Source organism: Arvicola amphibius, chromosome 8, assembly GCF_903992535.2.
Source record: "Arvicola amphibius chromosome 8, mArvAmp1.2, whole genome shotgun sequence".
Classification (NCBI taxonomy): Eukaryota; Metazoa; Chordata; class Mammalia; order Rodentia; family Cricetidae; genus Arvicola; species Arvicola amphibius.
The window spans coordinates 29,632,170-29,645,898 of NC_052054.1; the positions used below are offsets into that span (position 1 = coordinate 29,632,170).

Consider the following 13,729-nt stretch of genomic DNA (forward strand, 5'->3'; position numbering starts at 1 on the left):
GAGGAGAGTGTCACCGCCACCTAGCACGGATGCCACACAGTTCATAGTGCAGAGGAACTAGGGTGGCTCACCTCCTGTTTGATCTTCTTCAGTAGTGGGGCTCCATTCTCTTGAAACTCAGCAACAATTCCAGATTCGTCGGATTCTTGCTTGATCACATCCTGTAGGTCTTCTACTAAGTGAGAGGGTGTCTGAGGCTAAGGGAAGAGGACATTTCTGGATCAGAGGACACTTACCGTCTACACACGTAAGCATGCTAAATCTAAGGACCTTTCTCGAACTTACTAGCATCTTCAGGGGACCGTATTTAATTTCTTGAGCGGCAAGGGCATGTTTGAATGGTGTGGGGGTTCTCGGAGAGCTTTCAAGGATTGACCTTTTGATAGCTGGCGTTCTAAAGCTAAAAAAGAGAACCATCGAAAGCTCAATGAAAAAGACACACATTGTTTACATCCCCCTCAGTGCATAAATAACCACAGTTTTTAGTTACAGCCATTAAGAGATAGTGGATCTGTATTGTCATATTGCAGATCTACAAATAATTCAAAATACTTTGTCCTAAGGCTAAGAGCTCTAAAACAGTTCCCATCTTTTGGAAAATGGTCCCGACGACACAGGTAATGGCCCTGGACTGAAAGTGCTGGGAATATCTAGTATCACTTAGAAATCAGTCTTATCTACTCCCTCAAGTGGGCCAAAACTAGAAAACATGCTAATGTCTAAAACTTTGTTTTTACTTGGAAGTAATAAGAATGCATTTCTTTCAAAGAATGTATTTCGTTTCAATTACTTAATCACCCTGGGCTTTGACATACACATACACACATACGTACATACACACACACATAAATACATACATACAAACATACATACATAAATACATACATACATCTATTCTTTCCTGAGAGTATCTAAAGAGATCCTAATGCATATTCTTATAAAAAAGTAAAATTAAAAAATATAAACTATGAACCATTCTCAATTCTATTCTGAGTGCTTTAATCTTTTTTTAAAGAACATCGAAAAATAATGGGAAAAAAAATTGGTTGCGCGTACTGTATGAAAACTACCGCTGTGTGCACTTTGACTGCACTAGAAAAAGCAATTTGGTCGTTTCCTTCTTCCTACCCTGGTTAGTTGTAACATTCTCAGGATATATTCATTGTGGGAATGTACAGGATACGTACAGTGAATGAATTACATATATACAAGGGGGTCAAACTTCTGGGACTGTGTCTTCATTAAAATAAATAATATAAACATGTCTCTTAGTGAGCTGAGGACTTACTTGGAATTTTCCTTCTGGGTTTTCACAGTCTGGTCTCTATGACATGGTGTCAGCTTGTGACCGCTGAGAGGGGTGGAGGTTAAAGTAGGCACATCTAAGCCTGAGTTTTCATGGTTGCTGGAAGTGTTCAAGAACTAAATACGGGAGAAAGAGAGAAAAAAACTAACTTAGGTTAAATAATGAGTCTATGCTCATCCCAATTTGAAGGCAGACCCAGATAGTAAGCAAGGATACTCCGGGGACTCACGAGCCCAAATACTGACAACGCTAACAACCATACAGTGTTGATGGGGATATTGATTTCCTTCCACTGAGGATCAAAACTTGGCATGTTATTTATAAGAAACAAAATCTAGGGTTAAAGCTAAAGCCTTGCAAAATTCAAAGGCAAATCTTCTCCATAAATGACACTTTCTATGAAAGTGAACGGGACGTGCCCTGGATTAACCTTTAAAAGATTATTATCTTACTTCTCTTTCATATTTGGTTTTTCTCGATTCAATGATCTAGTAACCCAGAGTAATATTATGTAAGGTTTCCATTACGTGGAAAAATCACTGCGTAAGCAGCTATCTCTCTCAGAATCCCAATGTTCCCAAAGCAAAATAGGTTTGGGAAACGTAAGGGATCTTACTTAACTCCTGGGAAGACCGGCTACACACCAGCACACTTAAAACTCACAGGGCGGCCAGGCACAGTGGCTGCTTCCTGTAGTCACAGTTATTCAGAGGCAGGAAGGTTTCTGGAGCACAGGAGTGTAAGGCAAACCAGGGCAGCCTGAAAGACTCTGTATGCAATTTGAAAAGCTAAAAAAATTAAAAAAATCCAAACAAAAACAAAGTCTGAGGGGGTTCTCTAGTAAAGAAGCCTTTTGAAACCTGGAGTCAGTGTTCCAAACTTTTATATCTATCTAGATCCCCTCAGCCCCCTGAGAGATATTTTAGGTCTTTCAGAACTAATTTCATACAGCACAGTTTAGGAAAATAAGGGGGGGACACCTAAATCTATATTTTGGGGGATGGGAAGACCATTGGTCTATCCGTAAGGTTCTTTTTAGTGGTAGAGTACTTCGCTAGCATGCAAGAGGCACCGGATCCGAGTCGCATGAACCACAAGAAAATAAAATGAAGTAAAATAAAACGAAATGCAAAATCTTCAACAGATATAACTGGGGGGAAATGTTTTAAAGACACAAAATGTCTCTTAATTATAATTTGGGAACACATGGCTCCGCAAAGCGTTCTAATGCTCATGCCTTAAGAGCACTATATGAAAATAAGAATATTCTTTGGCAAACAGTACCCTAGTTAAAAAAAAATGCCCTGGCAAATTTTAAAAGAACCGATGCTGAAAACGTAAAATTATTTTTGCATAAGCATCTGTTTGTCGTTGTCTCCCTCAACACTTCCGCTGACAGATAGGCTATAATGATTCCGTTCTCTAGCTGAAACTCAAATGTTATGTAACCATAATTTGGTTCCCTCCTCCCCGAGGGTGAGTAAATCACTTAGTAATAAATGAGCAAAGAGGCAGAAAACACGTTAGAATTTGAAGAGGGAGGGCTGACATGGGAGAAGAGGAGGGCACGGAAATGCTCGTTTCTGGCAGAGAAGGAAATGAAAGCGCATCTCATGCAGCTAGCTATCTGTCTTCCAAACCACCAGGAGTAAGAGAACGAGAATGGCGCCAAAGCCTTCGGCCAGCCTGCCACCAGCCCACGCTCGGGAGGCCATCGGAAACCACCCCAGCTAGATCCGAGACAGAGTTAAATCGGCCAGGACAGCGGTCGTTAGTCATTTTGTTCAGATTAGTCTCTAATTATTAAGGCTCAGGTGTCGTCTGAAAATTAGTAACAGCTGTGCAGAAGTTGTGGTCTACCTGCGAGGGAGAGAAGGGTAAGCCTCTGACAGGGGACCGCTTGGGATTTGGGCTGCTGAGGTCAGCAGAAGGGAAGGAGCTCGAGTCTCCCGCGGCTAAGGGGCTGGCCTGGCCCCGCTTTTTTCGAAGGATGACCAGTGGAACCATGCTGTGCCTCGCAGGAGGTAAGGCTTTGGCTGGGCCAGGGGAAGCCTCCGGGCTCAGCACTGGGCTGTTCGCCCTCAGGCCAGGCTCTCCTGTAGGTCTAGTCCCATGGCCCTCTCTTTGCTGAAGCTGGAAGGCTTTGCCTGTGTGCTGCTGGCTACGTGAAAAAGCTGCTTCTTCTTCAGAGAATGCAAAACTGCTGAGATCACACCATGAAGAGTCCTGAAACAACGTGGGAGGCACAGAGCTTTGAGACAAGGTGTGTGAGTGTGGCAAGTGCCACCATCACCCGAAACACAGCACGGAGCAAGCGAGCCAGCGAGCAAGCCGCCTGCGAGAAACCCTGGGTCTGTCTGCTGGACTTCTAGCTCAGGGGTCACAGGGGTCCGTGGGTAGCCTTGCCCATCTACTGTGGGGAGCTCAGGCACTCTCTTTTTGCATGCATTTAAAGCAAGCAGAAAACCTTTCTAGAGGACACATTACGGTAATGGCTGCTTTTTAACCAACTAGGAGACCAAGAAAAGAAAATGAGAGTTTGCGGAACTTAAATTTGTTTCACTGAAGATGGTTTATTTCAGTGAACCAATGAAGTTGCTAATCAACGTTCAGTATTCTGGAGAGAAAGCTATGTCCCACCCTCAAACTGAAAGTCTGTCTTAAGCTCCAAGGAAATTTAAGTCCAGATGTGCTGTCAAAACAAAAATAAAAACAAAAAACAAAGAAAAAAAACAAAAACAGCAAGGAAAAATTTCTAGAGTATCACCAGAAGTAAGCAAAATACAAGAAATTCTGTTTTAAAACAGCTCAGACACAGTTCTTATCCTGAGCCCTTCCTGGTAAGTCAAATTATTCTTTAAGAAAATTCACATGCGGAAGGCAAAATATGGAAAGTCATCTTTGGTGTGGGAAGCACATGAAATCAGACCGCTGAAAGAAATGGACTCGCCAGACCTGAAGTCCCTTCCCTTTGCAAGGATGTAGGCCGAAACATATCTGCTATAGAAAATGGTAATGATTCATTATCAGTACTCAATTCCTCTTCCAGAAATGACGTGCCTTAGCACTTCTACTTACAGAATCTATAAATTGGAGTGTTTCTGCAAATTCTAAGAGGTTCTTAACATTATCCAGAATGGTGCCCTGGTGGACGATCATGCACCTGGCTGGCGAGGCGCTTTCCTCAGGTAGAGAGCCAGGATCTGCAGGCAGGGAAGGAGTGGAGCGGTGTTCTCCCAAACAGGAAACAGGTGCACTGTCTCCATGAGGTCTGCTCTGGTCCACAATGGAGGTACTGTGCCACCCAGGATAGCTGCAAGTGTGGGTCTGTGTCTGAGGGAGGAAGGGGGTGTGTAGAAATAAGGATGGGGGAAGAAGGGAAGAAGAAACTTAGCAATAATGTTGCACAAGGCATCAAGCGCTGTTGGGGGCAAGATAAAAAGTGGTTGCCTCATTCAAACTCGGGCCTGCCAGACAGTTGTCAAGATGTTTCCTTTTTGACGGCTTTGCAATAGCTCTCTAATTTATATCTAAGGGATTGCTTCACTGACTATGATTTTAGTCAAATGCAAAACCTCGGGACTGCTAGAGAACACAAAAGTCTTAGAGTGTTTTAGAAAGCCATTTGAGTTTAATTTGCAAACACTGCCCGTGTTTGCTGTGACTGGCCAATGGTCCCATTTGCATTCTAAGCCATTGAAAGGATTCTATGGTTGGAGCGGCTACTTTTATCTGCACATATCCTGTTGCTTCTACTTTTTTTTTAAGGTTACAGGTTGCCCTGATGCAAGGTGGGGCTGCAGAGTGTACGCGGTTAGGAAGTGGATCAAGTTAACAGAAGTTCCCTTGTGACCGTGCAAGGGGAGAAATTGCAAAATGCTGACAGAAGTTCAAAAGTGGTTGAACTACCGTGTGCATGTTATTTTATGATTTAACAAAAACAACAAAAAAAGACATTCCACCTGAAGAATCCCTACCGGGTACCACTTCTCTCATACTCACTTCTTGGGTAAGCTACATTTGTTCCAAAGTACAATCTGCTTTTCCAGTTTGCTGCCCAATCAAGGATTCAGAAACGCCCTGCGGGAAGGCTCGGGCTGTAGTTCAGGGTCAGAGTGCTATCTAGATGTGAGGCCCATAGGTTCGATCATCAGTACAAAAGAAGGAAGGGGTAGGGGTACTGGGGAGATGTCTCATTCTGAAAGGTGACTGCCGTGCAAGCACCTGAGTTTGATCCCCAAGCATCCACAGCAGTTCGAGTCTGTAACCCAAGGGCTGGAGGGGTAGGGACAAGCAGAACCACGAGCTCCTCGGCCAGTAAGCCCAGGCAAATGGGCAAGCTTTAGGTCTCATGAAACCCTGCCTCAAAATATAAGGCGGATGAACAGCGAGATGGCTAGGCAGATAAAAAAGAGTTTGATCCCCAGAGCCCACAATAGAAGAAAAGAATTGATTCTGGAAAGCTGTCCTCTTACCCCCAAAAGTGCACGTGAGCATGTGTGCACACACAGACACAATTATAAATAAAACTTTTAATCTAGGGATCTATCAAGGAAGACATTTGATATCAACCTCTGGCCTGGACATATGTGTGAATATACACCCGCATGCACATGTGTACACACCTATGGGAACATGTGTGTGTATACAGAAATGTGCACTATCGCTACTAATAGAAATGGACCACACAGCTTTCATACATGCAAACCAAAGTTAGCAGCAAACATTTAAAGAAGTGACTTATGTACCCCTTTTTAGGCATGCATAGACAAAATAAGCATCAAACTGAATTTGAGATTATAAAATGTGTAAATACAGGCTAAGAAAATAACAGTAAAAGGAAAAGACTCAAACAAATGGGCACTACGTGTCTATAAAGCTTTGCTAAAAGGCAGATGTTTCAATCATCCTATCTTTCCTAGTCTTTAAATTGATGGACGTCCTTTTGTAGGAAACAGTGGATGCTGAAAGTCCCACGTGGTTACTGTGGTCCTGTTATAAAACAAACAGCTAGGCTACTTCTGGTTAGCATTGTTCGCAGATACACAGATCTTGGTTGATACAATGTTTAGAAGGGAGAAAGCCGAGAGAGAAGAATGCGGAGACAAGGTTGCCAGGCACACGGTGATGCTCTTACCGGTAACGCTTGCTGTCCTTTCAGCTCATTCTCGGTTGACATCAGCAGCAGCTCTAATTCCTTTATCCGCTTTTCTTTCTCGGGGTCTTCATCGTTATAGTGTCTCTGGAGTGACAAGGGATGCAGGCAAAGACAAGGTCTGAGGGAGGCACCGAACGCAGCCCCGAGAGCTTCCGTGTGGAACCACCCCCACAAAGTTCACCATTGCTCGAGCTTCCGTGTGGATCCACCCCCACGAAGTTCACCACTGCTCGTGCAAAGTAACATGGGACATAGGGCAACGAGGGGCAAGCAGAGGCCAGTGCGCATGCTCACAGATGCATCAGAGACTTCCAGAAGCCACCAGTCCCAAAGTAGGTCGTCAAAACTGCTAGTTTTTCTTTCTATTATAGATTGTAACATGTGTGCTTATGTGGCAGAAATAAAGTGCCTTTAAAAGCAGTGCCTTGTTCAGCTAATGGGTTTGCCCCTGAGACCATCTCACCTGTATGGCTGCAGCAGCTGGTTGAGGGACATTGACGATATTTACATGCAATGCTACAGGATATGGAACGTGACTGGACACCTAGACCAAGAAGCACAACATAGGCTAAGTCATTCAGACTTATGACTGCATCACCGGGACGCATTCCTTCTGGGACCGAAGGGAAAAAGTACTTTGCTGGTAAAATTCACAGAATGATCAACAACCAAAACAAAACTTCTCTAACTTGAAATTTAGCCAGGCATTTAAAAGTGGCTAAATAGTCCAAGAAATGCAGAGAAAGAAGCCCAAGGGTCTTTCTACCCCAACAGAAGGCATTCCTTAATCAGAAAAAGGAACAACAGAGAAAAGGATTCATGCAGACCTGAAAGAAGTTTTGGGAGATGTCGCTACCACTAGGTGTTGGTCACCAGGGATATTTTTCTTAGAGTAATGTTTAGCTTTAATAAAAAGCACAGAAGCTTTTATGATAATTCATTCACCAGAGACCTTTCTGGAAATTCTGTAGTCAAATCTAAGAAACTGATACAGCCAAGTAAAAACTATTCATGAATATGTTTTACATAACATTTGCATATGATCTTTGTAATTCTTGGGTAAGCTTTGTTTTTTTTTTTTTTTTTTTTTTTTTTTTGGCAGGGTTTCTCTGCTCTGTGTAGGCCTGGCTGTCCGGGAAACTCACTCCGTAGATCAGTAGATCAGGATGGCCTTGAACTCACAGAGATCCTGTAGCCTCTGCCTCCCCAGTTCTGGGATTAAAGGTGTGCGCCACCACCACCCTGCAGGCATTCTGTCATTTTATCGTTGGTTCTATGATAAGCATTTCTTGATAGTTTCCTCTTTAGCCTTCTAATTTTTCATTTTGGAAAAAAGCAGAATATTGGACTATAAATCTATCTGCATTCACCCAGTGTTAAGACTTAGCAACATTTTAAGGACATTTACATTCAAAAGCTAACTTTAAATCAGACCTGGAGCAGAGAGTGAGAACCAGACAACGTCGACTCGATTTAGCGCTACGTCTATGCAGAGGACAAACTATTTCGGTTCTTGTCTCCAGACTCAAGTGTACCCTCAGCTAGGGTCTAGCTGAGGGCCACCTGTGACCAGGTTCATGCAAACCATCTCTCTCCGCCCACTAGGTTCTCAGGAAGGACTTACATTCTGTGCCTCAGAGATGTGGTAGTAGGGATAATCGCTGTTAACTGAAGGCTGGCCAGTTGGGGAGAGCTGCGATGAAGGTGGGGCCTGAGCAAAACCCATCAGGTGATTGTTCTTCTGGAAGCCAGTGGCCACCGGGGGCTGGCTGGCTTTTGAAGGCTCCTGCAGGTAGCCTTCCTGTTCCACCTTGCGCCGCATGGTGGAATTCCAGTGATTCTTGATGGCATTGTCAGTCCTGTGCGGAAAGGCACGCCAGACAAACTTGACAACAATGCTATTTCAGATCACAGTTAATTGACAGAAAACTGTTTCGAAAAACAAAAATCTTCTCTATGGCTCCAATAACTGCTATTTTCTCTTTTTAATTGTCTTGATCTTTTCCCTGCTGCCTAGTTGACAATCCATAGATTTCTCTTACTGCTGCAATCTCAGATGTATTGAGTTTTCTGCAAATTCTGTTTTCTTTTTAGCATTTTGATTCCTTTATAAAGGCCATGTTCACTATAATAATCCTTCTCTAGGTTCTGCCCATTCATGTGCCACTGGACTTTTATACAACTTAAAGTCCCAGCTGTTATAAACCCTTATAGTGTGCCTTAGCAGGGTCAAGACACGACAGCAGGGACTTAGCCAAGCTTGGGGACAGCATCGGCAAAACCTCAGTGGCCCTTCTGTACCTCTCATAACTCTATGTACAAGGTTTGAGTGAAAACATCTCTATTACCTTTAAAAACCTCTGTTTGTCTGTTTTTCAAGACAGGAGTTTTCTCTATAGCTTTGGAGCTTGTCCTGGAATTCGTTCTGTAAACCAGGCTGGCCTTGAACTCACAGAGATCAGCCTGCCTCTGCCTCCTGAGTGCTGGGATTAAAGGCGTGCACCACCACCGCCCAGTCCCTCCCATTATTCTTATAACTAGACAAAGAAGAGACTGGATAATACGATAAGGACTTTCTCCACCAGCCTCAACAGGATCCCACATGAAAGAGGCTAGCCCCAGCACATTTTCTGTCTTTTGGGAGGGGTGGGGGTGTTCCTGAGACAGAGTAGTAGTCTGGGCTGGCCTTGAATTCCTGATCTTTGGGCCTCTACCTCCTGAGCTGCTGGGATTACAAGCAAGTGCTGCCTACCACACTTGACTGCTTAGTATGTTTCAAACTACAAAGTATTTACTATAAATTCTTTCCACCCTCAGGAAAAATTTCTCAGCTCAAAAAAAAAAAAAAAGAAAAGAAAAAAAGAACCATTAAAGACTCCCTTTTGCTATTTCCATGGGGGTGGGGAAATGTGTGTTAAAAAGAGGAAGTTCAGGTGCCCCTTAAATTTTTAGAAAAGTCAACAGCATATCCTGAGGCCACATTGGAGGAAGGACCTCCTTTGATCAGATCCATGACTTCTTGAAGCTCTCAAGCCACAAGGGAGGAGATGCTTTGGAGCAACACTGGAAAATACAAATGACCCTTTCTCCCCTTCGGGGTTAAGAAGCTCAAGAACAAAAATATTTTTATTATTCTTTTATTTTAAAATTTATAGCGAAAGTGTTTCTCAAAAATAGATAAAATCAATTATATACCTAATATTTAAATATAGACCGACAATGGGTCAAAGGTGAACTTTCACAATTATCCTTCATAAAGGGGCCCTTTTCCTGCCTCATCCAGTAAAAAGAAGACATTACACTGAAATTGGTTAGAAATTAGGAAGAGGCATGATAATTCTACATATACAGCCTTTTTTTTTAGTCACTGGAAAAAACAGTAAGCAAACAGTACAATGAGGTGTTAAGAAATGGATATTACTACAGCAGAGGAATGACCAAAATGATTGCCAGTCACTCAACTGGCTGGGACCAAACCAATCTATGTGTCTTTGGTTTCCTTCTAGGTGGCTAGAGTTCCTCAGCTTACAAAATGCTTTGACATTCATTTTCCTTGATCCTAACATTAGGTCATGAAATAGATTATTAGTAATTTTGCAAATGAAGAAGTGAAGGTTGAGAGGAAAAGGCTTGGGCCCAAGGCCTTTTATGTATGTCACTGCTGAGGTGACAATAACTGTGCTCCACGGAATAAATTCCAAGATCTCTTTTCCACTTCTAAGACTCAATGATTCTGGTCTATCTAACAACATGCTTCCCATTGATAGACTGCAATACATTCACACACTTAGAATGTCCAGTGACCGTCCTCCTGCTCTTCCCCATCAATGTATTGACAAATTATTACCGTCCAGGCAGCAGCTTTGCAATTTCTGCCCATCTGTTCCCCAGTCTCTTGTGTGCCTGGTAAATAATTCTGTCTTCCTCTTCTGTCCAGGAGGTTTTCTTAACTTCTGGATTCAGGTGGTTATGCCACCTCTCCCTACATTGTTTTCCGATCCTCCCTTTTAAGTGTTTGGCAATAACAGACCAACGTTTCGGGCCGTATTTCTGGACGAGCTCTATCACCTTCAGAGAAACACAAAAATATCTGTGTTTTAATGTTACAGAATGAATCAGTGCCGTCAAGTCTCAATGTTACGAGATCTTTAGAGAACTTAAAATAAACCCGCTTCCATCCACTGAACACATAGATGGGAGTGAGCCCTTTAACTTTCTGTTTGTACAGCAAATTGTTTCCTTGGGGTGAGACGCATGTTTTAGAAATAATCTTAATTACAGTTCACACATCTCATGGAGACAGAACTTACTCTCTGATCTTCCTCCTTGGTCCAGGGACCCTTGATGAGTTCGGGGTTTAACACCTTCTGCCACCGGTGTTGGCACTGCACATCGGTCCGGTTCTAGACAAAGCATGCACCATTGCAAAGATAAAATGTGATGAGCCCGTGAAGACTTCATTCAACACGAATTATATGTGGACAATACAGAGTGCAAACGTTCAAGAACATTTAAAGGCATGTATGGAAAGCCCACCTGTCTGTCCCACACTGCTTACAGACTTAAAAGTATATCCAAGTTGCATCTAGGATTGTGACTAGTGAAGGGAATAGCTGCGTCACATGAATAAAAGGATCGTCTTATGGCACACACATATGCCAACTTAACCTTAACCCAAGCCTGTGATCTGTAACTCCGTGGCTTAAGATGGGCTAGAGAGTCCATTTTGCCTGGTTTCAATGAAAATCCATTAGAAAGAACTAAAGGGCTTCCCATTCAAACCGAGAGATGCTAAGTTCGGGACCATGAACACTTGTGTTTAGGAGGAATGAAAACAGTAGAAGGGTGTCACTTTCTAAGAGCTTCCCATCTTAGAAGAAGGAAAAGATAAACACAGAATTAATTATCACAAGAGGCTGAAACTGATTTATCGCCAAGGAGAGACCGAAGCAAAGTGCTGTTGGGGTTAAGGAGAGACGGCCCCCTAAAGATGAGATGCTGCTTCCTTCAGAGACACCCAGGAGCTCCTGAGGTGGCCTTTGGAGGATGCTCAGAACTTTTAACAGGAAAAGCAAAAAAAGAACATTCTAGTGGGTAAAATCACCAGGAAGAAAAGCCCAGAGGAGAAAAAGCAGAAATGAACACAACCAAACGTGCTTGTGGGGAGGAAGTAGGAAACAGAGGGGGTGGTGGGGGGAAGAAAACAGTGGAACCATAAGTTGAGACCAGATAGGAGAGCCTTTGGGTGTCAGGTCAAGACAGTTCATTTACTTTGTGAGAATCTACGTCACCACCGGTGGGGCTTTGTTTAATTGTTATTTGTTTATGTGGTGCAGGAGATCAAAAACCCAGGAAGCCAGACACTCTAGGCCAGCACACTGCTAGTTAGGAACAGCTCCAGTTTAGGAAGCTCTGTTAGGAAGCGATTGTAATAGAGAAGACAGGGCGGCCACCCTGCGGCCAGAGCATAGGAACTAAAGGACGAGGAGGATTGTAAAGGAATCCTAGGTTCCCAACTCAGCATTTGGATGAGAGGGTGTCATTCCGAAGGCACTCCGGAATTTTAAATCCATATACCAAAAAAATGTGGCTTTGACAAAAATGGGGAATTTAGAAACTAATTTGGAGAAAATACCACGTTTAAAATTCTATCTTGTAACAATCCATCAGTATGTTAACTTACATTATCAGGATAAATTTAAAAAAAAAAAAACAAGAAGCAATTTTTGGAAATAAAATCAAAATCTCTGGATAGTATAAAAAGAAACCTCAATTATGTGTTGTGTAGTCAGACATAAAAAATGTGGCTAGATCTGTCCCCCTTACGTCTACATGAACAAATGCATAGTATCTTAATAAACTCTCCAAGAAATTTTCTTTAAATCCAGAGGAGGTTTTTCTGTCACAAAAAGAAACAAGAGCCAACTTACCGGCAGATAATTGGCAATCACCTTCCAGTCATCCGTTCCGTTCTGCTCCACCAGCTTCTTCAACTTTTCATCCTAGGGCATATAAAGGCAATGCTAGGATATCAGTTGTCTACTGAATAGCTCTGTTCAAGTTATAATGGACAAAGGAACCAACCTCATGATCCAATGTGGAAAAAAAAACAGCTTCCAAAAGCATCCCAATAAAGCCAATATTAATGTCCTATGCTCGTCTGAACAGAGATTCATTTACAGGCACACTAAAGCTTTTACTTTGACACAGATGTTAAATAGTTATATAAACAGATTCCTATTGTCATCTATAAAATAGGAATGGTAGTACCAACAGGGTTATCTGGAGATTACACAATACCATTATGCAAAACAGTGAAGCCTGGCATGTGCTGGTGTTTAGTCAATGGTAACTGTTGACACTTTTCCTGAATGGGGGAAAGGGGATTCCAGTGTTAAATTTAGTTGCCGTTCAACCAGGGCAAGAGATGAGACTTTGGGGGAGATGATCTCCCACTAGCTCAATTTTTTTCGTACAGAACCCGAAGATATTTTACATGTTTCACTCAGAGGTGTATATAATTCAGTAAGGTCACTAAGGTTTTGTTTCAATATGGTCAGAGTTTATGAATGAAGACCCTACATGTTCTCAGGCAGTCGGCTCTATCAGCCCATACACTGGCCACCACTCTAGCAGGTCACACGTGCCTTTACAATCATAGCTTTCACAGGGTTCTGCAAAGATGCCATGCACACAGAATGAACAGGACAGACAGGGATGGAAAACCATGGTTAACAACAGAACTTCCGATATCCCGAGGGGGCAGCCTCGTGACAGGTGGAACTGGCATTTCCGAGGTGCCCCCCTGGGAGTCTTGTCCACCTGCTCTCAGGAGCTCCCAGGTTTAGAACACAATGAATTCCATAGTTCAGTCAAGAAGAAACCTTTCTTCATACGTTAATGATTTTGTTCTAGAAAGAAGTGGGCATATCTTCTCCCGTTATTGGATGTCTTTAGAATAACCTTTCACACGCATAGGTCTGTGAAGCATCATATGTAAAGAATATGAGATGATATATTATGGCACGATGAATTTTATGACTGTTTCAGCTTAGAAAAAAAAGCAATACATTAATTTTCTTCCAGAGAACATTTGTTACTAGCCTACATTTTAGCAAGTGATTTTGATAAAAATAAAGAGAAACTTTAATCCCAACCCTCGATTTGCAGCACGTTGGGAAAGACATACACGTAGAAACACCAGTGAAGTCAAGAAGGCACTCAGTGGCATGAATACATAGAGGGTGCATCCAGCCTTAAAGATA

General features: G+C 42.7%; 1 protein-coding gene across 8 annotated transcripts in view; it reads right to left on the reverse strand.

Annotated features, from left to right (window-relative positions):
* Positions 1-13,729, reverse strand: part of Myb (MYB proto-oncogene, transcription factor) — a 35,273-nt gene that overhangs the window by 16,891 nt on the left and 4,653 nt on the right. For 2 of the 8 annotated variants that reach the window (XM_038339759.1, XM_038339755.1), the window contains exons 3-12: positions 12,395-12,466; positions 10,775-10,867; positions 10,312-10,532; positions 8,089-8,323; positions 6,928-7,008; positions 6,444-6,548; positions 4,385-4,639; positions 1,289-1,422; positions 286-400; positions 72-197 (exon numbers count right to left, since the gene is read on the reverse strand). In XM_038339759.1, the coding sequence (XP_038195687.1) occupies positions 72-197; positions 286-400; positions 1,289-1,422; positions 4,385-4,639; positions 6,444-6,548; positions 6,928-7,008; positions 8,089-8,323; positions 10,312-10,532; positions 10,775-10,867; positions 12,395-12,466 (1,437 nt within the window). Of the gene's footprint in view, positions 1-71; positions 198-285; positions 401-1,288; positions 1,423-3,166; positions 3,533-4,384; positions 4,640-6,443; positions 6,549-6,927; positions 7,009-8,088; positions 8,324-10,311; positions 10,533-10,774; positions 10,868-12,394; positions 12,467-13,729 lie in introns of all 8 variants that reach the window. The other 6 variants (XM_038339753.1, XM_038339754.1, XM_038339752.1 and 3 more) reach the window with 6 other exon arrangements.